This window comes from Triturus cristatus, chromosome 4_1, assembly GCF_964204655.1.
Source record: "Triturus cristatus chromosome 4_1, aTriCri1.1, whole genome shotgun sequence".
NCBI lineage: Eukaryota > Metazoa > Chordata > Amphibia > Caudata > Salamandridae > Triturus > Triturus cristatus.
This window is the reverse complement of record NC_140585.1, coordinates 1,190,363,570-1,190,388,179: the sequence shown is the minus strand read 5'-3', so window position 1 is coordinate 1,190,388,179 and position 24,610 is coordinate 1,190,363,570. Positions and strand designations below refer to the sequence as shown.

Below are 24,610 nucleotides of genomic sequence, written 5' to 3'. Positions count from 1 at the left end.
GTCGAGGGCAGTGGCTTAGAGTGGTGCAGAGTAGAGTAGCACAGCATAGAGTGCAGCGGCATAGCATGCTGCAGAGTGGAGTAGCGTGGTGAAGAGTGCAGGGGCATGGAGTAGATTGTTTCAGAGTAGCGTGAAGTGGAGTGGTGCAGGGTGGAGTGCAGTAGCATAAACTAGTGGCATAAAGCACAGTGGCATAGAGTGGTGCAGAGTAGAGTGGCGTAAAATGAAATGGCATAAAGTGGAGTGGCACAGAGTGGAGTGGCGTACAGTAGATTGTTTCAGAGTAGAGTGAAGTGGCATAAAGTAGAGTGGTACATGGTAGAGTGGAGTGGAACAGGGTAGAGTGGAGTGGAACAGGGTAGAGTGGAGAGGTACAGGGTAGAGTGGAGAGGTACAGGGTAGAGTGGAGAGGTACAGGGTAGTGGAGACAGGGCACTGGCATAGAATAGAGTGGTGCAGATTAGAGTAGAGAGGCATAGAGTGAAGGGGGGTAGAGTGACGCACCAGACGCCAGCAGTGCTAAAGCTGGCCCTGGTGGTAGGCCATTGTTTCAGACAGCATATTTACTTATTTCACTGTTGACAACACACTCGTCTGCCAAGTTGTATGAAAATTATGTTTTGACATAGGCAGGAAGTTTAAGGCTGTAGTGTAAATAATGTAGTTGTTTCCGGACTCCTGTTTGTAGTTTTCTGGAAAGCAGTAATCTGTGTTGTCTAGGTTGTTATGGCACAGTGCTACTGCATGCGTTTCAGAAACTGAGGCCATTGCTCATTAAATGTAGTTGTGTAGGCTACACCTTTTGGCTTGCCAATGCATGTGATTATTAAAAGGGTTTGGTACTCTGACTCACTGACTGTAAACAGAAAGATAATTTGACATTCGCTGGAGAGTCACATTAAGTAAAAGCCAACAGTGCTTTGATAGAAGAACCGCAATGTGAAAATTTGTTGCTGCAAAAAGTGCATGCACCTCCTCTCTGCAGGCCTGTTTTAATGCTTATGTTACAGCCTCGTAAACTGGAGTACAGGAGGGGAGCGAGCAGGCTCCAAAGGGACAGTAATCTGCATTCCTCTTGTTTTTTAGGTCTCGCCTAGCGAACGCAGCGCAGCAGCTTCGCTTGGCGAGACTCTATTGTTGCCGCTTTCTGTGCCGAAGGGAAACAGGAGATGGCACGGGCGGACAGGAGATGTGCACGCGTACGGACAGGAGATGTGCACTCCGTAAGCGTACACATCTCCATGTCCCCGGAGGCTGGCAGCGCGCGCAGCGCGCGCTTTCAGTTTCCCTCCCCCCGTCGGCTCCACGGAGCCAGCTTGTTTAAGTATTGCATGCACTTCCTGATGGCAGAAACAGCAAAATTGTATTATCTACCCCTTCCCTGCCTTCTGCCACCTCCTGGGCACCCGCCTGGTCCGGCGTCATTGCCTACCATCGGATGCTGTCACATGCCTCGGTGCGCATGCAAAGGCTGTCAGGTGTACCCGACACTGCTTGTTTCTTTTGGTTAAAGCACTCTAAGCAATTGTGTTTCTTCCTTTATGTCTCCCTCGTGTAGGTCTCCCTCCTCCACTGCACTCGCTCGTGCTTTTGCTGCCTGTGTGCTTTAACATCCACCTTCGTGTGCTTATCCCACGCCCTGTTGCTTTTTCGCTCATGTGCTTCTCCCTCACTCTCCATTTGCTGCTCCCCTCTGTTTCTTCCCCGCCCCATGTTGCTTAGCACACCCCCTTACTTCCACAATCATTGCCTCCCCATCAGTCTATCATTCTCACCATGTTACTTCCTCCTCACCCGTGCTACTTTTATTTCTTTCATTTTACAATTCCAACTCTCATTGGTAAACAGAAAAAAACACTCAACTCATTTTCTAGGCAAAAACTTGCTTGGTGCGCGTGCCTATAGTGACACAGCTGGCCGCATATGGCTTTTTTTTCTCTTTAAAGCTATGCTGTCAACATCAGCGATATTGTACAACATAGCTAGAAACATTTGCAAAGCCAAGATGTCCCAAAGGCATGACCTGTTGACTTTGTCAGTGCTTGTGTGCTCGTGAGTCACCCTAATTGTTGTAGGTATGCCTAACAACGTGTGCTGTGGACCCAGCTGCACCTCACTGAAGCAGCCCCACAAGGCCAAAATTGGTCTCTTTCCATTTTGAGGGGGCGGTGGCATAGTGTTTCGAGATGGACTTCTATACTGGGGCAAAACCAATGCCAGATGTTCCTATAGTCAGCCCCCATAAATAGTACAGTTGAGCTTAAAACCATGGTTTGAAATGTGCCTAGAGTAATAAATTCAGCCATTTCCACCGATCACGTTTTTGCTGTTTGGGTGAGATGCTTTAAGTGGTGTAGCTTTGCCCAGTTGTGTGTTCCCCTTGCGCGATGTGTTGTAGGCACTCAGGCTGCACCTCACTGGGAAAGGCCATCAAGGCTGAAACTGTTCCAAAGGTTTTGGGTTTTCGTTCTGAGGGAACATAGTCTCGCAGTTGAGATTGTACCGTTCCTTCCTGAGCAGGATCAAGGCCAATTTGATTAGTTGTAATCCCTTCTATAATGGTGTAGGTGCGTTTTCAACACAATCTTGGACTATACCCAGAGTAAATATCAGTGGCTCAGATTATTTGAACTGTTTTCGTCTATCGCTTTTTTTTTAACTCTTTTTGTGGACAACGGAAATCTTGCACGTTTATTCCCTTTCCACTGTTCAGCTCACAAGGTCTTATTTGTTTTTCTAACTTTTGCTTTGCGATTCTTGTATTAGTTGCAAGTTCATTCTATAGTTCATACATAAATAATAGCTCCTAGTAGATCTCAGACGAATGATCAGGCATGCTTCAATTTCCTTCAAGCTGATGTATGCATTTTTGTATTTATCTGTGTCATAAATGAAGTCTGTAACCAGTTGCCTCTGCCAATTAATATTACATTTCTTCCCTACAGAGTTGGACGTTCAACATTTTTTTGCATGCTATGCAAGTTCTGAAGAGGGAAAAAGATGCATTTTTTGTATTTGATACACCCGATTTGGAACAGCAGAGTAATGCATTGGTTTGGATAATTTCTCTCTGTTTCTAAGAGTGCTTAGCATGTAAAAATTTCTTGCCGAAATTATAGGTTTCCATTATTAAACATGTGCTTCCCAAGGACTGTGTTGTACAATTAGTTAAATCTGAAAACATTCTATGTCGTTCAGTGATCTCAGTATTTGTTTTTTAATGTGTTCTTAGTAACGTGACTTGAAGGCATGCTTTTTGTCAAGTAGGTCCCTTGTAATTTTATTTTTTTCGGAGGGCTGTTGTGCTCTTTTCAGACCTGAACTCACTTTTGTTTCCTCTCCCTTAATTCCATATTCCCTCCACGAGTTACAGGTAAAATCTAAAAAAATGGGACATGCTTTTGGAACACACTGTATAAGCTGAGACTGGCAGAATCTGCTAGATGGGGGCTCTTGCATGTAGCCTCTTCCTGACCTCCATCTGAAGTAGGCAGTTTACTTCTTCCACTCACAGTCCAGTTACTCTACAGCCGCTCTGGGCATGTGACAGGAGGCACTGGGCATTGCTGTCAAACGTCTTGTAACTACTGAAATGAGGCAGTGAATGTTTTGTGACTGGTATTCAGAGCTTTCTGAAATAAAGTGCTAGTTCGAAAAGTTCAAATTTAAGCTTCTTTGTGCTATCATGTTTTGTATGACCATGTCACTCACAGTGTATGTTGAGATTAAACCTGTACATGTAACTGTTCCAAGTTTCAGACATTCCCCACCTTGAGTACATTACTGATGAGTAACTGAATTAAAGCTACGATTTTGGCGAGCACTAGGAAATCCTGGTGCATTAGTGGAACTTCATAATAGATGGTTGACGCATCCAGTACCAGGCTCAACTCACGGCTGTCAGCAAAGGGCGATTTGCATTACGTAGCAGAACATGAGAGAGGAACTAACCAATCAGAAAAGCATACGCAATCAGTCCCGTCACAGTCATGCACATTATTTGTACAGATGCAGTACAAGTGGCATTCTTGTAACTGGTTCTAGAGCATCCTTAGAAGTCTGTGGATTGAGTTAAAGCACTCCTTAATATCTGTGGTTAGAGATGATCCCAATTTATGTTTGTCCTGGGAGATAAAGTCCAACCTCTTAGTGATATCTTTATAAATGAGAAACCATTCACATTAAAACAAGCACTAGCAAACCCAAAATGTCTGGCTCTGCTACCACGTTTTTGGTTTGTGTAGAACTTCAGTTTTCGGGGGAGCCGTCAGTCATTCACCAATATAAAAAATGGCAAAAAGCCAAAATATATTTTGTAAAAAAAAAAAATCATCACACATTTCTATAGTAGTACCTGGCACTGAAGGGACCTACTTTGTGTGTGAATGTGCTCCTTGTGAAAGAGCAGAATGCAGACACCCACAGTGAAGTTGGTCCATGGGTACTCTCAAACTTTTTTTCCGCGGCCAAGAAGCCTTGTCTATAGAAGCTAGTACAGTTTGTAGATATTCTGTGTAGAATGGTTTCTTGAGAAGGAAAAGTTGTGTGTGGTAAGTTTTAACATGTACTCTAGGGTCGTATTCTTAAACGGTGTTTCGCGCACTCAATTTGGTTAGCACTAGGTGCCATGAAGTAACGCGGCGCACCACAAATTCCTGTGCGCTTCATGGGCCGCGGCGCACATAGGTTCTATTTACATAGTTTCCACGCTTTGTTTTATCACAGCGCACGCTTGTTCTTTACTGTTGCCTAATTAATTAATCTCTGCAGTTTTCTTTTCCATAATAATGCACACATCATGTTTTGATACAATAATGTGGCTTGTGAGCATCTACCCTAGGTTTTATCTATTGGTGCGTTCTGTTTACTTTGATCTTTTCCTCCCTTTCACTATTCCTATCCCACATCTCTTCCTCTACCTCTCCCTATATTCCTCTTCCACTCTCTCCCATCATCTTGCTCCCTCCCTTGCTCCCTATTCATCTGTCCACTCTTTAAATACAAATTAACATTCCGGTTAAAAAAAAGCATTTGCAATGCAATAGGTCTCGCATTACTAAAAATTAGAGCTATTAGTGTTGCATTATTATTTGCAACGCCAAAAGCTCAAACTTTTACTAATGCGAGACCTATTGCATTGCAAATGCTTGTCTATAAAAGCTCTCACTTCGTAGTCACAGAACGAAAGTACACACCAAGCTCCCTCGGAAGAAGGAGCCTGACATTTGACCTTTGTATTTAAATGCAGAGCAAATGTGAAAAGATAAGAACAAGATTTAATGGCCTGTTCATAGAAAGTGAGATATCCGACGGATACAATAAACAAGGTCTGGGCAAGGGAAGGCATAAACTCAAGCTGGACAGCCTAAAACAGATCGAGCCAGCAAAGAGAATGTCAGAAGACGTGAGTTGCAAACCACAAAGCCAATGGTAAGCAATGGGAGGAATGCATTCCCAGGTTAGCTTTCTGAATGTCCAAGATGTCTTCAGCAAACCAGACAGCTGGGCTTTAAGGTAGGCTTGGACCAAAACAGAGGGATGTGTGCTCTATTTTAACATTCAGCTGGTTGGACACCCAATGGAATAATCCTATTAAATACATTCTGTATGACCCAGGCGCGCAACACCCATTGGACTCACAGGGCTTCAGGCCCCCCCCCCCGTCGTGTGTGGCAGCCCGGGATGAGACACCTTCCCGGGCAAAAAAGCAGCCGCACCCGAGCACTTCACAGGTCTTTAAAAGACCATTTGCATGTTAATGAGGCCTCGCTGTTGTTTCACCCCTTCTAAGAGCCCCTGCAGCTCCACTCTGCCGATTGCTTAAAGTTCAGCCCCCCCCCCGAAATTTTTGCTCAGACCCCCCCCCCCCCCCCCCCCCCCCCCGACATTTGGCTCTAGTTGCGCCTCTGGTATGACCTTATAAGAACACGCAGCCTCGTTAACAAATGCAAATAGCATGTTGTGGCCGCAAAAAGAAGGGTGAGCATAATAAGCTCGATTGGGGGGGCGGGGGCGGTTGGGAGGGAGTGCAGTGCTGAAGAAAGTTGTGTACCCATCATAACACAATCCTAATAACGTATGTATATTTATTCACCCCTCCCCGGAAAAGGTTATGAATACGCCTAAAAGCAGAGAAGGGCTTTGAAAGAAACCAGTTCACCAGAGTGTATCATTGCACAAAGGAAAACTTTTAGGCATGCAGGTTAAGGCTGCGGGGTTCATTACCTGACATTATCACCGTTGCCTCCTCGTTAAACTGCACGCAGTTCACCTTCTGTTAGAGAGAAAAACAGTGTTTTTAGTAGTATTTTGTCGCCACTCCATCCACATAGAATATTTGCTGCATGTGCTGTTGTACATCACATACATACTCTACACAATCCTGCCATCTAGTGTTGGCTTCAGAATGTTACAACTTCTTGACTTTAAACCGTAAGTTGGTGCTTCCAGGATGAGTCGCTCACGCAGTCGAAACTAACAATACATCAAAACACGGACTCCAGCACCGAGGAGCATTTTTTTGCGTCATCGGGTGAAAGATAAGGTCTAGTGCTTAATCTTCTAGGATGTGTTGCGCCCGAAAAAAAAAGGGTTAATGTGTGGGATTGGAAAGGATCTGATGCCGGAGAGCATCTGAAGCTACACCACAGCGTCGGACTCAGCTTGGAGTGGACTACAAAAGTAATTAGACACATTGGGTTAACACATAAATAACGGTCACCGGGTGAAGCTGGGCTTTAAGTGGGCCGGGTCTCACCGGTGCGGAGCACTGGCAGTTTTTTAAAGGGGGCCTTGAAACGGGTCTCTATCGGGCTCTGTTTTGGGCCCTGGCACAAGCGGTCCGTGTTTTTCCGGACTGCAGTGACAGCAGGCACATCGATGTGCGCATGCTCACACCGCTCACTTCTCACTAGTGGAGAAGTTACGGCATGACGTCATGCCAGGTGAGCGTTGTAGAGGAAGGGAAATCCTTTAAAGAGTCATTTTCTCTCTGGATTTCCCTTCTCTTTTTGAAACTCAGGAGCAGCAACATAGTCGTGGTGTCACCTGGGCTTTAAGTGGAAGCTTTTTCAATATTATATACAAGCCTTAGTTGCTGCTTATTTATCTTATGTAACTAACAACCATGAGAAATTGAACACTGCCTCTGACATGCTCATTTACTGGAAGCGTGGTGCTGCATAATGTTGATGGGCTCCGACACGAACAGAACATTTGATAAACTCCAGTGCTAGCATAGAAACAAACTGTGGGTGAGGATTGACAGTTAATGACGATGGTGTGAGGGGTCCATTACTGGAATAGCAGGGGGTGTCGCCGGTAAGCAGTGACTTGCAGGATGCACAAGCTCTATAACTGGCACACCATGGCTGCTAAGTGTGACAAATGAAGTGTACAGGCAAGCTGGCTCCAGCCAGGGCTTTTTCTTTGAATTCTGGGACTTGTAGTCTTGTTTGTGCATTATAAAACAGGACCACCAGTACCACAATTCAAAGTAAAGAACCTGAACTGGAGCAGCACATTACACATGGCCTGGGAAACTCGGCAGCTATATGGATGTGGAGGGACTGGGTAGGTCTGAAGTGCTGTATGCAAGTCCAAGCGAAAGAGGTGCAGGATGTCCGAAATCTGGTGTATTCGCTGGGCTTATGGGCCAATTAATAGAAAAGTACACTGTTGGGTGGCGGTGCACTTCAGAACAGCGTGTGAGCTCTAGTAATGGATAGCACAGGATGCTGCAGGATCGATGTGCATTGACGGACCTATGCCGGCCCAATAATGACATGGCGTTGGTCTCCCAAAGTCAAAGTTGCTTCGCACTGCTATGCCTGCATGTGCCTCGCAGGACTGAAATAGCACGAGATGCTGCAGGAAAAAACAAGGTGCTTTGGGAGAGTCACATGTGTGTAGAAGGTAACTGTAGAACGTCACAACTGCTTTGAATCGGTAGAGACAGGGCTTTAAGTGGGCCGGGTCTCACCGGTGCTGAGCACTGGCAGTTTTTTCAAGGTGGCCTCAAAACGGGTCTCGATTGGGTTCTGTTTTGGGCCAGGCACAGGCGGTCCATTTTTTTTGGGACTGCAGTGACAGCAGGTACATCGATGTGCGCGTGCTGACACTGCTCACTTCTCACTACTGGAGAAGTTACGGTATGACGTCATGCCAGGTGAGCGTTGTAGGGGGAAGGGAAATCCTTTAAAGAGAGTCATTTTCTCTCTGGATTTCCTTTCTCTTTTTGAAACTCTGGAGCAGCAACATAGTCGTGGTGTCACCAGGGCTTTAAGTGGAAGCTTTTTCAATATTATATACTAGCCTTAGTTGCTGATTTTTTATCTTATGCAACTAACAACCACTGACAAAGCCAATAGTCCTGACTTGTTGTAGGTATGATGTTACATGTTGTATCATATATCTGGATGCAATGACAGAAACAGCAAAATACAAGTCAGGCGGCACACTATGCTAAGCACAGATTTTTAGCTTACGTGTTTTAAGCCACGCCCGGTTGAGAGTTTTCATCCCACTCAAAGCCCTGAGTAGAGCTGTATGTGGGCTCCAATCCAATAGCAGGAGCTGAAGGCAGAGGGGAAACAAAGGGGGGGGGGGAGAGAGAATGGGCTCAGCCTCGAAGCTGAATTCTCCTATTTGTTGCCACTTACCCCAGCATGTCCACGGAACTTCCGGATCACCTGCCCCTTAGCCACGTCCCAGAGGACCACAGTTTTATCCGACCCGCAGGAGCACAGCTGGCTGTTATCAAAGGACCTGGAAAGTGGAGATGAAGAAGTGTACAATTCTAAATTCACTTTTGACCTACTGAATAACAGATAAGTAAACAAATCTCATTATGAACTACTGCTAAAGGCACAAGCAATGCCATCTGTTCCTCAATTGTGGTGATCAGTGCTTTAAATAGAAAAAAATAAGTGCAGCTACTCATCAAATTGAGATGTGGACTAGGTGGTGGAGGGCTACAGGCAGTGCTAAGGGACCCCACCACGGGCACACATTTATTTTGATTGAGATTTAATTGATGTGCAGATGTGCATAATGACACTAAAGCATTTCTGGTATATTTTGAGTATTCCTTTCCCCTTATACGAACAAAATGATACATTTAATATTAACATGGGCTTCTCATGGTGCAACACCTAAATCACCTATGACTTGCACAATATATTTTCCTTAACATTTTTGGGAAACATTTAACTATGGTTAACCCTCCTGTTTCATTGCCACATACCAAACATCACCCAGCTCCTTACCTGCTGCAAAGTCTGACTCCCTCTATTTGGAGGTGGGCAAGCTGTTGAAAGCTTGAGCCAGGATGCCTGGCTCTGGCTGAGTTCCAGGTCGTCTTGCACCCTCAAGCCCAAAATGAACTGAAATTTGATGGTGCATCTGCCTACTACCCAAACTCTAATCTCATGTGCAAGAATAAAGACAAAATTGTGACCTTTATTGTAATACAGGAGCGAAAGCAAGATATAGCCTCTTAGAGGCTGAATTGCACAATGCAAAGGCAGAAATTCTGGGATCAATCCCAGCTTCCCCACATCACCAAATTGTGTGATCATAGATAAATATTCTAACTTACCTACCTCCTTTTTGTTCGTTAGCACATATGATAGTAGATTCAAATGCACAAGTTCAGGATGTGTGCTGTACAATCACATTGTGTGTTAGATTTAATACACTATAATGTTAGTTCATTCATGAAAAGAAAATAGTATATATATAATATAGATATATAGAGATATATATATATATATATATATATATATATTCACTGAAAAAACCATAGGTTTCACACACGTTATAGTTAGGAATTAGCATTTAAAAAACCTTGCAAATTCACTTAAAAAACCATAGGTTTCACACATGTTATAGTTAGCTGGGCATTTCCCTCGTAAAAAACCAATGAAATTCCCCCGTTATAGTTAGTGCAGGCAACTATAACTCACGCGACCGCAATCCTCTGCTGATGACGTCAGATATTACATCACTGTATTTAGACACTTATTTACCCATGTCTTCTTCCATTCATCTTTAGCTATACATATATTACATTTTTTTTTTTCCAGAAAGACACATATGTCATCAGTGATGTAATATCTGACGTCATCAGCAGAAGATTGCGGTCGCGTGAGTTATAGTTGCCTGCACTAACTATAACGGGGGAATTTCATTGGTTTTTTACGAGGGAAATGCCCAGCTAACTATAACATGTGTGAAACCTATGGTTTTTTAAGTTAATTTGCAAGGTTTTTTAAATGCTAATTCCTAACTATAACGTGTGTGAAACCTATGGTTTTTTCAGTGAATTTGTACGTTTTTTTAAATGCTAAGTTATGTATTTAATAATATATTTTTTTTTAACAAAACTTTTTCACGGCGCGCGCACGGTGCGCTTCGCGCACGGTGGGCACACGGTGCGCTTCTCGCACCGCGCGCCCACTTTACGCAGTGGGCCAAATACATTTTTTTTTTCGATAAATCGCGGTGTGCGCGCACGCTTCGCGAACTTCGCAGAATTTTTTCCGATTGGGTGGTGCGCGCAGGGTGCGCGCACTCGGCGATTTTTCGAAAAAAAAAATAAAAAAACTTTTGCCCCTTGGGGGTCTTTCTGGGACCCCCTGACCACGGCTAGGGGGTCAGGAACTGTCCACCCTGCCCCCTTTTCACGTTCTCCACATTTGTTTTTCACCCCCTCAGAGTGCGAGAGACAAAATGGCGGCCGACACTTCCTGGTTTCGACCGATTCGAATGTTTACTACGATCTAACAACCAATCAGAATTGCGCTCGCGCACGGCAAGGTGCGCGCACCCAGCGCGCACGCTGCGCGCGTACAGATATATATATTGATTTAAATGCTATTTTCTCTAGAAATACTGAACAGATTTACACCAAACCTGCAAAAGGCACTTCATGGACCTTATGGCTACCTTTCTGCCAAATTTCACATAATTCTGTTCAGCCGTTCGGGCTGTAGCTGCGACTAAAGTCCCTATGGAAAAATCCATGGGGAAAACGCGTTTTGGGACCCCCCCTTTTTCTCGGCCCCTGCTTGACGAATCACCCCGAGACTTTCAGGGTAGGAGCGGAGCGCCCCATTAGTTTTGAAAATTTCGCGAGGATTCGTCAATCGGCGCCAAAGTTATTCAAAATAGAATTTTGAGATTTCCTATGGAAACTCGGTCCTAACTATAACTATCTACTGGCGACCGCCAGTAGATAATATATATATATATGCACCTGAAAAGTGAATTACTTCCTATATCACTAATGGCATTGTTGTCACGTGGGATGCACCAAGGTAAAATGCTTCCACATGAAAAAAATACACTTTTATTTCAATGGGAATGTTTTCGTGGCTCGGCTTATGCACAGGCTTTTAAGGCCAAGCCAGACTTCCTGCTTCGACTCTGACTGGGCTCTCCTTGGTAATTTGTTGGTTCACCCACCTTTACCCCTCCCAGAGCGCCCTCCTTAACCCAAGAGGAAACGGTTCCAAAAAACAAAATACAATCATGTTGAAACACTGCGGAGAAAGCGACTCTGTAATGAAGAGAGAGAGTGGCCTAGCACTTGCTACAAGCGAACCCTTTCAGTTGCGCTTCATGGGCGGGCAGAGTCTGGTAATGCAGGGCTTGTGGGGCTTGCAACTATAGATCTGCTGTGCTGCACAGTGCAGACAACACTCACGCATGCAAGAACACACACAGGGACATATGTGCACGCACTTAGGGCATTTAGTACACGTATATTAGAAACACTTACATTAGCTGCTGCCCACATGACTAAACCTGGATTCCCATCAGCTGTGCTACAGCATCACTGTCACCACCTTCCTTCTCACTCTGCCTCCAAACAAGTGCTGCCGGACTCTGCTATGCCAGCAGGAAGCCTTCTCACCGATTTCCCGAGAGTCAGGAGATATGCCTGTTAGCAGGCCCTGCCCACACACCTACTGTGCTATTGACTCCACAGAGCCTGAGAAAACTCTGTGTAAGTAATCACAGTGTGAGTCGCCCCCCCCCAAAACCTCCTGCCAGCTCTAATGTATCCCTACGGGCCAGGCCGCTGCTCAATTAGCACATTGTGAGGGTAGATTAGCACTAGATCAGAGTGCTTCATGAAAACAGACTGACTTCGGCACTGTGCTGCGCTTTTTTTTGTATATGCCAATTTTACCGAGCTTGCCTTGCTGTCTAGTGAGTACCGGTACTCTCTTTGGGCAAGGTGAAGTTCCGGTACTCAAGCGCAGAAAATTTAGAAGTGCCGGTACTTGGTACTGGTGAGTACAGGCCCATTTAAAGCACTGGTGGTGATCTGTTGCATCGTTAAACAAAAATCCCAATTACAGAAAGCGGAGCAGCTTGCACACAAAAAAATCGAATGTGCATCATTACATTTTATTTAAAAATGTCGTTCAAGAGGTTAACAATAATCCACTTAATAGTCGTTTATTTTGCCCTCTGCCTATCTGGTTGTGTTTCAACGGGACGGCACAGTGGCAATTGCGTAACAAATGACTTGTTGGAAGGAAATGCGGCCTAGGGAAGAGACCCAACTACTAACTAGCCAGCCTTTTCACTTGACCAGTCTAAGTAACTGTAGCTAAATCTCTTTACCCCACTATGTCACAGTTGCCTCCCTGTCTTAGAACCAAGCTTAATCCCAGTAGGTATTTAAAATGCACATGTCATGGACCAAGAGACTGGAATTCTGTTCCTATGCAGACAGGATGGTCAATGTGCCAATAGGTTGGCCATATGGCATCTCAGAATTAATTCAATACCATCCCTCTTTGTTGGCTGTACGTCATAAGAAGTTCCAGGCTCCCTAACTGTGCGGAACCAGTCTTGTGTCTTCAAAGGGTCTACAAACTACTCAGAAACAGAGATGTTTCTCCATAGCCACCACTACTGAATAACTTCACAGATGTTTATTGTCGCAGCGACAAAGTCCCTGAACCCTCCCACAACAGCCAGCGCGTACATACCCTGCAGCATCAAGCACTTCGTAGCCGTGGCCACTGTAGGTTTTGAGGAGGATGCCTTTGTGGGGGTTCCATAGCTTCAGAGACTTGTCACTTCCACAGGTGAGGCAGTAATTCCCATCCACTGGTTAACAAAATCAAAGAAGAAACAAGTGTAACAACAAAACAGCGAGGTGGGAAAAGTGGTGAAATATTTGCCCATCAGTATCCTTTTTTTGCCAAGATATTGAGTTTTTTAGCCTTATTACTGTTGACACATACACTATCCAGAGTACTTGACAGGCCTTGAACGTGTAGAGAAAAATTAGGAGCCATGTTGGACAAGATAATATAAATATTGGATTCACCACCTAAAGGAGCTTGATATTGGCATAAACCGAAACGTCACACAATGTTGGGCAACGCCGCTCAATTCTTGGAAGAAATCAAGGTAGTCAAAGTGAGAATTGACAAGTTAACTGGTGATAACGTAGCCCCACATTTAAATGGAGCAAAGACACATTTCTTAAGGTGATAGTAGCTCAAAATAGTAACAGCATGCTCATAGATGTGATCGTCATGAGTTGTCAGTAACAAAGAAACCCAAGATTTAAAATTTGGAAAGCAGTTCTGCATGCAGACCTTTGTCCTCTGTGTCTTATAAACATGCAGACTTCACCTTAGTGAATGCTCCCACGGCACATGCCAACATCTCCAGGCGGTATGCAGGTATGTACAGTGGGTGTATGACCGTCTACACTGAGCTCGGACGAGGAGTGAAAATGACTGCATGAAAACCAACTAGCAGCAACCAGCATATGGATGGATTGTAGACGGGGCACGAGTCGGGGGTACACGCGTGTGGACGGCATCCACCTACTATTTTCACAGGGTTAACGCCGTCCACCATGCCAAGAATTTGGGCCCCACTGAACAATGTGCTGAACTCGTCCTGGTGTAATTTTCAAACACGGGGACACTTTCAGCAGTGTCTGCACGTTGTCTGCTTTCCATCTGCAACAAGGTGCAGGCGGGGACTGGGCTTTCCTATTTAAGGCTCTTGCTGGGCCCATAACAAAGGCCGAATTTGAGGGGTCATCAGGCCTCCTTTTATTCGAGTCTCTTGGCTGGGAGCAGTCAGGAGCCTCACACCTGATGCAAATGAAGCGGAGGGGAAACAAAGGCTCACACCTTGTTAGCACTTCACACATACTTGAGAGGCAGCTTTTCACTTTGTTCAATCCCTGTTTAGGAGATATGCATGCACTGTAAGAATGTCTGATGTGTTGGTCTACACAAAGCAAATTGCATTTATATAGAGCTTACTACACCTGATGAGGTATTGAAATAATTTAAGTACCACCATTTTTTCTTGTATAGCCCCACTCATCCGAATGCAGGGTGTCAGAGCGCTTGATATCAACACGTGCATATTACATGTACAATAAATGATATACGTTTGTAAATTAATGTACAGGATGTGTTACATAAAACTGGGGGAATGCAAGGTGTAGAAGTCACATATCATTTTCCATAGCTCACTATGCTATTATCATCGCAATGCGCTCAAACGTACACATGACAGACCTGCTAAACATATGTGAGGGCTTTAGATCTGATGTCACTTCTTGTGATGCCACTTCCTGTGAAGTCTTGGCTTGTGATGCCACTTTTTATGAGGTCAAATCCTGTGATGGCATGTGTGATGTCGTGCGCCGTGATGTCGCGAACCGTGATGTCCCTTGCATACTGCCAAACTAGGTTAGTCCCCCCACTTCTTTTTTTTAGGACTTGTGCCCTGATTGTAGGGCATGGCCTGAATGCTGGCATACATACCATTGAATCTCACAGCTCGGACTGCGCCCTGCTTGCATTCAATGGTTCGGATCAGCTTCTCGGGCAGCTCTTGCTTCTTTGGCATCGGTGCAGGGAACGCCATGTTAGAATGGGCTCCAGGACTAGACAATTAGCGGTACATAGTTTCGCGATTGTCGCGGATTCTCTAACAGCAAAACCACAGGATTGATCGTTTCTTGAGCTCACAGTTCCTTCCTCCAGAATGGCCAGTCTTTAACTCTGTTTGAAATAAAAGCAGGCGAGATTCAGAGAACAGTTACAAATATCGCCTAATAAGTTAGCGACGAGGAGTGCATTTTAAACGTGTGATCGTTCAAGCATAGGGATGTCATCAGACTTCATGCGACAAGGACAGCAATGCTTTTCCAGATTTTATTCACCACCACATTGCCTTTTGAGACTTGCAGTATTAGTTCAATAAATCAATTAGTCTATCGCACCAACAGGCCATAATAATTTGTGCAAAGAAAGTCCAGGCCAGGAACAGTTGTGTCCTTGTATTAAGGCGTTGTGTGCATTCCATAACAGACACCGCCCACCCCCCCTTCAATTTCATTCATGTTTACTCCTAGCTTGCAGGGATATGTTTTTTTTTGTAGTTATGTACATAGAGGTAGAGCTGCAAATTCATGTATTCTTTCAGTATTTTTCGAGGCGCTGCATATTGCTTTTGGTTGCCTCAGAGCACTTTGCGTAGCCAAGGGGGGTGTAAATGTACCGAGCCTACTTTGGCTGATACAGTGCCTACTCAAGCACTGCTTACAGCTGTGATGGGACCCTGCCTGTCTTTCAATGCAAAGGGGGCAAAGCTTGGTTTCTCTGGCCTACCAGATGGTGATGCAGACCCTATGATCAGCATCACTCTCCCTCTCACCGCTCTAAAATGATATGGATCCCAAGTGATGCTCCTCAAGAGGCACTTTTAGCAACATGCAGACCACATTAGAGCAAGATAAGAAGTTCCAATCACCGGTCGGGCCAAAAAACACAAGTTAATGAAGCCAGATAATCTACTCAATGTAATCCAGGCAGTCCACATGACATGTAAGTGGCTTGCAGGTTTCCCATAAAAACCGTAAGGGAACCCATCCTTTCTCGTAAACACAAAACACCAAGGACCAATTGACTGCTCAAAAATATTTCAGGGTCTCAAAGGAGTGGTGGTTAAACATTGTAGAGCAAGTCTTCACAACTTTTGCAAAACATGCCAACTTTCTTAAATCCTGAAACACACACAGCCTTATTGTAGAAACATACAACAGGCATTGGCAAAGCAAATCGATGTGATACTTGCACTGAAAAAAAGCAATACAACAAGCATTGACAATGCCAATAGGTATAGCTTGTGAATGAAAGTGCCTATTGTGTCTCTGATAGGACTTCATAGATCATCATACATGTTCTCTTACTCATACATCCATTCACAAACTCATTCTTGCATTCATTCTCTGACCCAAATGCAACAAAACACACACAAATATTCATCAACATACTGAATAGTATACATTCCTAATGGCTTTCCTACCCTCATCTGTGTTGCTGCCAGAGAAGGGCAAATGGTCTGGCTTGACAGCACAGCTGTCACCAAACAATTACGTGAACATCTCTGAAGTGTGACTTGGTCTCATCTGAAATATCGGGAGCCAGGAGTAAATCTTTTTGATTAGGCAGAAGTTGTGTGCTTTCACACAAAAAGTACTTGCCCTCCACACAGAGGTCATCATTTGTCTATTCAGCTGCTGAGCTTTGGGCGTGGCCCATAAAGTTAAAGCTCAGGTAGCTGGATAAACAAATAATCATAGTTGTGCGTAGGGCAAGCACTTTTTAGGTCGTGCCTGCGTAAGCAGGCGCTCTCACTTGCAAGAATTTTGTCTTGAGTAATGGCCTTAGAGTCACTCACTGCCTACTTTTGGCAGACTTCATGGTCACTCATTTGCTGCCTTCTAACTGGCAGTGCATGTCAGGCGTCACTTCCTTTCCTTACAAAGGAGCAGGGACCAAGCGCTAATTGCCTCCTATGGATTAGGGTCCTTTCACAGCTGGCGCTGTGATTTAAGGTAGTATTTTTGTATTTCTTCTTCCCCTGCCTCAATCACAGTGCTACAATAAGAAGGTGACGCATGGAAAGCTAGAATTAATCTCAGCAACTGACAATCTCTCAGGCCGTGACCCAATTCATCATTTTTCGCTCACCATGCCACCTCAGTTTGAACTCAGCAATATGCAAATCAGCCTTGACCCTACTCCTCACTGAACAGTCCAGACCAAACTACCAAGGGAGGTCCTCCCTGAAACAGAATACAAGTAACCTAGGACTGGTTTCGCCCTGATAAGGGCTTATTAGCCAGGTACAGATGAATTCCAGGGGTACAGTGAGCATTGGACCCATATCTCGGCATTCCCGATGCACTTAGAGTGTCAACTGCAACAACAAGGTGATGGATGGAATGCTTGAATTATTATCAGCCACTGACAATTGCTCAGAGCCACATCCCACACCCTGGGGCATTTATTAATTATTTGCGGGGGGCACCTCCTCGGGGCACTAAGCATGTAAATTCGGGGGTCCGTTACGGACCCTCGAGCCCAGGGGACCACCACCTTCCCAGGGCTTTGTACTTGTAGGGAAGGGGGCTACGCGCCCCCCCCTCCTGGAGCTCTCGATGGCCCTCCTCCTGGAGCCCTCGATGGCCCTGGCGGCGGGAGGCGGGGAGCTGGCGGGACCATGGGGGCATTGGGGCTCCCCTCACGGTCCCCAATGGTGAGGCCAGGCCCCAGGGGATGGGGTCCACGGGGCCATGAGTGGCCTACGAGGGGAGCCACGCGGCCCCCCTCCATCAATAAATATTTTTTTTTAAATTAAAAAATGAGGCACAGCCCCGGGGGACGGGGTCCCCGGGCCACTTGAGGCCTTAGGAGGGGGGCTACGCAGCCCCCTCCTTTAAAAAGAATAATACAAAAAGATCAAAAAAAAAAAAAAAATCTAAATGTGGCCATGCTCCAGGGGATGGGGTCCCCGGGGCCGAAATTGGCCCCGGGAGGGGGGCTGAGCCAACCAGCCCACCAGGTACCTCCAGTAAGCGCTAAAGAGCTGTGTTGCAGACAGGTGTAAAAAGGGGCGTGGCCTCTGAACACCTCTCTGCAACACAGCTCCCTGGCGCATACTGGAGGTACCTGGTGTGCTAGTTGTCCCCCAGGGACCCTCAGGATTCAAGGGGACTTAATCCCCTAACTTAAATTGCACCACAGGGTGCATTTGCACACTTGTCACATCAGGCCCCGCCCCCTCCCTGCACCACTGTGCAAATGCGACCCGTGGCCCGTTTTAAGATGGGGGATTAAGTCCCCTTGAATCCTGAGGGTCCCTGGGGGCCAACTAGCCCACCATGTACCTCCAGTAAGCGCCACAGAGCTGCGTTGCAGAGTGGTGTAAAAAGGAGGCGTGGCCTTGGACCACCTCTCTGCAAGGCAGCTCCCTGGTGCTTACTAGAGGTACCTGGTGGGCTAGTTGGCCCCCAGGGGGCGCGTTTGCACAGTGGTGAAGGGAGGGGGAGGGGCCTGATGTGACGTGTGTGTACTTCACTCCATCAAAACCCAAGCACTTATAAATTCACCATGCACTCTCCTTGCAGCACTCTAATCATCCAGTCACTACCCATGCACTAACTCATGCGCTGCTACAATACCCTGAGCAGTACCCATGCAGTCCAGCCATTGCCCTGTCACTACCCAAGCACTCCTCCAATCACCCAGCGAGCACCATGTACTTATCCAATCACTCCGCCTAAACCCAGGCGCTTATAAATTCACTGTTAGAAAAGGTAGACGGACCGGGAGGGTCGGCCGGGGTCAGGAGGAGAGGTCTCCGGGGAGAGCCGTCTCCAGCGATCGTACAGACAAGTAACTTCCCCCCCCCACAGACAGATATCACACACGGATAAGGTTCAGTGTTCTTTATAAGCACTTATTTAAGGTACGGTTAAATGGTACAAGGAGGTCTGGACTCAGGGGTCCCCTCGATTAGAGTCTCGCAAGGTAGGGACGGGGGTAGCGGGACAGTCTATTTACCAATCAGGTAGTTCGGATGAGATGATGATGAGCTCACAATCCTCGAGCTTGGTGGTTAGGTGGTATGGGCCGCGGCAGCGCCAGCAGGTCCCGGTGTGGATGGTCGATACAACGGGCCGCGGCAGCGCCAGCAGGTCCCCGGAAGATATACGGTCCGCGGCAGCGCCAGCAGGTCCCGGTGAGGATGGTCGTTACAACGGGCCGCGGCAGCGCCAGCAGGTCCCAGGAAGATGACTGTTGCAGAAGGCCGCGGCAGCGCCAGCAGGTCCCGGTGAGGATGGTCGTTACAACGGGCCGCGGCAGCGCCAGCAGGTCCCAGGAAGATGAATGTTGCAGAAGGCCGCGGCAGCGCCAGCAGGCAGGACGATGGTTCACAAGAGCGGGCTACGGCAGCGCCAGTAGACCGTCAGGGTTGAGTTCACTCGGTGTCTCTCGACTCCAGGATACAACTGCCTTCCTGCTCCGGAGCTGCCTCAGTTATAGGGCTGGTGCCCTTTGATGTCCGGACCCTCGCACTGGGAGGTCGGGGGGTCCGGGATGAAGGTGTCCAGACACCCAGCAGGGGGTGGAGCCAGTGCCTGGGGGAGCTGGGGGCGATCGGCACCTGGCGGGGGAGAGCCCTTGACACTTCGGTCTCCCATTGACCTGCCAAGTGGTCCGCTCACCTCCTGGGTGGATGGTGGTGCCGGGATGTCGGGGCCGGCCAGGCCCGGGGTTAGGGTCGAGGGGAGGCCATGCGGCCGCGTGGTGCAGGGCCCAAGATGGCGGCTCGACCCGGCCGGGAGAGCCGGTGGGGTTGGACCCCGGGATGAGTAGGGGTCCGAGGGCAGAGGGTCCGTCGGGAGACGGAGTACAGGTGCTTGTCGCGGGGAAATGCCAGGTGGGCCGGAGTTCGGGCCCTGTCGAGCGGGGAGGGAGCGAGCCGTCTGTGAGGCCTGTCCAACATGCGTCCCCCCCAGCTGAAGGCGGGGAGAGTCACCCATCTCCTTGGGGACTCTCTTCGTCGAGGCGGAAAAAGCGGGACAGGCCATCCGCGTTGGCGTGGTCTTGGCCTGGTCGGTGCTCCACAGTGAAGTCCATTCCCTGCAGGGAAATGGACCAGCGCAAGAGTTTTGGGTTCTTCCCCCGCATCTGCATCAGCCATTGCAGGGGTCGATGGTCGGTTTGTACCCGGAAGTGGGTACCGAAGAGATAGGGTCGGAGCTTTTTGAGGGCCCACACTACTGCAAATGCCTCCCTCTCGATGGTGCTCCAACGCTGTTCTCGGGCCAGGAGACGTCGACTGATGAAGGCCACCGGCTGGTCATGACCTTCGGGGTTCAACTGAGAGAGGACGGCTCCGATGCCGTGGTCGGAGGCGTCGGTCTGCACCACAAATTCCCGACTGTAATCGGGGGCCTGGAGCACCGGGGCGGTGCACAGGGCGGCCTTCAGCTCCTCGAAGGCAGCTTGACAATCAGGAGTCCAGTTGACCCGCTTCGGCTGGTTCTTGGATGTGAGACCCGTGAGGGGCCCCACGATGCTGCCGTAGTCCTTCACGAACCGCCGGTAGTAGCCGGTGAGCCCCAAGAAGGCTCGGACCTCGGTCTGGGTGACGGGGGGCTGCCAGGACTGGATGGCAGCAATCTTAAGTTGTAGTGGGGCCACCAGCCCGCTCCCCACTTGGTGCCCAAGGTAGGTCACAGACCCTTGGCCAATCTGGCACTTGCCGGCCTTAATGGTGAGGCCGGCCCGCTGGAGGGCTTGTAGGACCTCTTGGAGGTGACGGAGGTGGTCGGACCAGTGGTGGCTGTATACAGCGATATCGTCCAGGTAGGCAGCGCTGAATTCTTCAAGCCCCGCCAAGACCTGGTTCACAAGGCGTTGGAACGTGGCGGGGGCATTCTTCATGCCAAAGGGCATGACCTTAAATTGATAGTGGCCATCGGGGGTAGAGAAGGCTGACCGTTCCTGAGCCCTGGGTGTGAGGCCGATCTGCCAGTAGCCCGCCGTTAGGTCGAAGATACTAAGGTAGCGGGCGGCCCCCAGCCGGTCGATCAGCTCGTCTGCTCGGGGGATGGGATGAGCGTCGGTCCGGGTGACAGCGTTCAAGCCCCGGTAGTCGACGCAGAATCTCAGTTCAGGGGCGGAGCCGGGGGCAGCGGCCTTGGGAACTAATACGACCGGACTGGCCCAGGGACTGTCCGAGGGCTCGATGACCCCGATCGTGAGCATCTTGGCCACTTCCTCCTGTATGCAGGCCCGTACCCGATCTGGTACGCGGTAGGCCCGGTGCCGGACAGGGGGACTGTCCCCGGTGTCTACGTCGTGCAAACACCAGGGGGTGACCCCGGGGGTGAGGGAGAACAGGGCAGCGAACTGCAGCAGGAGGTCCCGGCAGTCCTGGCGTTGCTCCGAAGTGAGGGCGTCAGAGAGCCGGACCCCGTCCACGGAGCCGTCCTTCTCCTGAGTCTTCAGGAGATCCGGGAGGGGCTCGGAGTCTTCTTCTGTGCCACTGTCCGTAGCCATCAAGAGGCTTAGTTCGGAGCGCACAAAGTGCGGTTTGAGCCGGTTGGTGTGGAGGACCCGAAGGGGGTTCCGGGAGGACCCCATGTCGATGAGGTAAGTGACGGGGCTTTTGCGCTCGACCACTTTGAAGGGCCCCGTCCACTGATCTTGCAGGGCACATGGTTCGGTGGGGGACATCACCCATACTTGCTGCCCAGGTTCGAATTCAACGGAGGAGGCATTGTGATCATACCACCTCTTCATGTCCTCCTGGCTGGCCTCGAGGTTCGCCTTGGCCATCTCCCTGAAGCGCCGGGTCTGGTTTCGTAAGGCCAGGATGTATTTGAAGACGTCTGGAGGGGTCGTTAGGGGGGCCATCTCCCAACCTTCCTTGACTAGGCTGAGGGGCCCTCGCACAGGGTGTCCGTATAGGAGTTCAAAGGGGCTAAAACCGAGGGACTTCTGGAGAACTTCCCGGTAGGCGAAGAGAAGGCACGGGAGCAGTACATCCCACTGGCGACGGAGAGGCTCTTCCAATCCCCCAATCATCCCTTTGAGAGTGCGGTTAAAACGCTCCACCAGTCCGTTCCCTTGGGGGTGATAGGGGGTCGTGAATCTGTAGGTGACCCCGCATTGTTGCCAGAGGGACTTCATGTATTTTGATATGAAATTCGTACCTCGGTCGCTGACGACTTCTCGGGGGAAGCCTACTCGGGAGAAGATCCCCATCAGGGCCCGGCCAACCACTGGAGCGGTCACTGTCCGTAGGGGCACCGCCTCGGGGTAGCGGGTGGCATGGTCCACTAGTACCAAGATGAACCTGTGTCCTTGTGCCGTGCGGGGGTCCAGAGGTCCCACAATGTCTATCCCCACCCTCTCGAACGGGGTGGTGACCACCGGGAAGGGTTGTAGAGGGGCCTTCAACTTCCGGCCACTCTTCCCGCTGGCTTGGCAGGTGGGGCACGATCGGCAGTGGTTCAGGACGTCATTCCTCATTTTCGGCCAGAAAAAGTGGGTCACCAGGCGACTGTACGTTTTATCCTGGCCCAGGTGTCCAGCCAGGGGGACATCGTGGGCTAGGTTGAGCAGAAAGTCTCGGAAGCGGAGCGGTACCACCAGAACTCGACCGGCCCCTAGCTCGGCGATTCTTTGCTCGCTGTAGAGCAGGTCGTTATCCCAGTAGACCCAGTGGGTTCCGGTGGTGTCCCCGGCGTTTTGGGTGCTGGCTTGCTGGCGGAGTCCCTCGAGGGAGGGACAGGTCTTTTGTTCCTGGCGGAACTGTTCTTGGGTGGGCCCCCCTTCTTGCCGCCACTGAGCCAGATCCGGAAGGTCCTGGGGTTGCGCGTCTTCTTCGGTAGTCGGGTCCGGGAGGTCGGACTCGCCGTTATCCTCTACGGGGGCAACCGGGGGCGGAGGTGCTGGCCATTCGGTTTCTTCTGATCGGGGGGCGGCACGGGCGGCCATGGATCGGGTGGTTATGCAAGCCCAGTCCGGGAGGCCCAGCATCCCCAAGTGCTCTCTTCTCTCGACGGTGGCCCACGGGGAACTCTCGAGGTCATTCCCCAGGAGGCAGTCCACGGGGGCATCGTCCCGGACCGTCACCTTCAGTAGGCCGGAGACCCCTCCCCATTCAAACGGGACGCAGGCCATCTTACACATGCTTTCAGAGTTGTCTGCCGAGCGGACGGGGCAGAGAATGTTCGGCAGGATCTGCTCAGGCTTCACCAGGTGACAGCGGACGGCCGTCACGCTGGCGCCGGTGTCACGCAAGGCCTCGGCTCTCTGTCCATTAATGGTCACCCACTGACCGTATTTTCTGGTGTTGGCGGGTAGGGGAGCCCGCGGAACCATGTCTCTTCCCCCTAAGCATGCCAGGACCATGGCGGCCGGTTCCCACCCTTGCTGGTCCGGCTCATACTCCTCGGGTCCCCCCGATGACTGCTCTTCCCCCAGGGCAGCGGCAGCTACCTGGCGGGGCTTGGGTGTTTGGTTTAGCGGGCAGTTCGGATCGTTGGCGTAGTGGCCTAGTCGCTGGCACCGGTGGCACGTGACGTTGGCTCGGTACCCAGGTCGCAACGGGGGGTTGCCCCGGCCGGCCGGAGGCGGGGTGCTGGCCACGGGTGTTGCTGGTAAGGCGTCTCTCCCTCTCCCCTGGCCCCCTCCTCCTCCCCGAGGACGGTGCTGGCCTTGGTTGCTTCTGTTCTGGTCGTGTGGCCCCTTCCGGCCCACTCGGGTGCTTTCCCACCAGTCAGCTTCGGCGGCGAGCTGCCGGGGGTCAGTCAGCTTACTGTCGAGTAGGTGCTGCCTGAGCTCGACGAAACAGTTGTTTGCCAGGTGCTCCCATACCATAAGGTTGAAGAGTTGTTCGTAGGTGGTGACCTGACTTCCCTTGATCCAACCCTCGAAGGCCCGGCTGAAATAGTTCACGTATTCCACCCAAGTTGTACCTGGGATCCGGGTGCAATCTCTGAACCTCTGGCGGTACATCTCGGGCGTGAGGCCGTAGCGGGTGAGGAGGGCAGCCTTCATGTGGTCGTAGGACGACATTTGGTGATCGGGGAGCTGCAGCAGGGCATCGCGACCCTCGTTGATAAATCTCCCCCAAAGTCCGGCCCCCCAATCACTCCGGTCGATCCGGTGGGAGGTCATTGCGATCTCATAGGCTTTAAACCACTGTTGTATGTCGTCTTCTCGGACATACTCGCGGACCACATCCTTGGGGATGTGAACTTTTTTCTCAATTGGCCCCGGGGTGTGTGGTCGCTCAGGCACCCCCAGTTCTTTATTCTGTTTGCGCAGTTCTATTTCCGCCAGTTGGCGCTCGTGCTCGAGCGTTATTTTTTTCTCTTCCAGCTCTCTCTGTCTCTGCTTTTTTCTCGTTCCTCTCGAAGCCGCATATGCTCGAGGTTGAGTTTCTGTTCAGCTAACTTGAGCTCCCCATCCATCTTGAGTCGTGCCATCTCTAATTCGTGTAGTCTGACTCTGTCTCTTTCTCGTATCTCCTCCTGTGAGAGGCCCGTTCCCCGCTCCTCGGGAGCCGTGGCGTTCCCCTCTGGTGTGATGCTGTTTTGGTCTGGTGTGACGCTGCTTTGGTCGGGGGGTCCTGCGACCCCAGTTTCTGTCCACGACTCAAGAGCGCGCTTCAGATCATCCTTGGTGCTCAGGCCGGTGGTAGCAATGCCAAGTTCTATGCAAAATTGTCTCAGTTCGCGGTG

General features: G+C 49.5%; 1 protein-coding gene across 7 annotated transcripts in view; it reads right to left on the bottom strand.

Annotated features, from left to right (window-relative positions):
• Positions 1-24,610, bottom strand: part of WDR83 (WD repeat domain 83) — a 162,274-nt gene that overhangs the window by 81,191 nt on the left and 56,473 nt on the right. For all 7 annotated transcript variants that reach the window (XM_085654447.1, XM_085654443.1, XM_085654446.1 and 4 more), the window contains 4 exons: positions 14,820-15,059; positions 13,008-13,128; positions 8,661-8,766; positions 6,226-6,274 (listed from right to left, as the gene is read on the bottom strand). In XM_085654447.1, coding sequence (XP_085510573.1) covers positions 6,226-6,274; positions 8,661-8,766; positions 13,008-13,128; positions 14,820-14,922 — 379 coding nt within the window. In that variant the 5' untranslated portion in view covers positions 14,923-15,059. The remainder of the gene's footprint in view (positions 1-6,225; positions 6,275-8,660; positions 8,767-13,007; positions 13,129-14,819; positions 15,060-24,610) is intronic.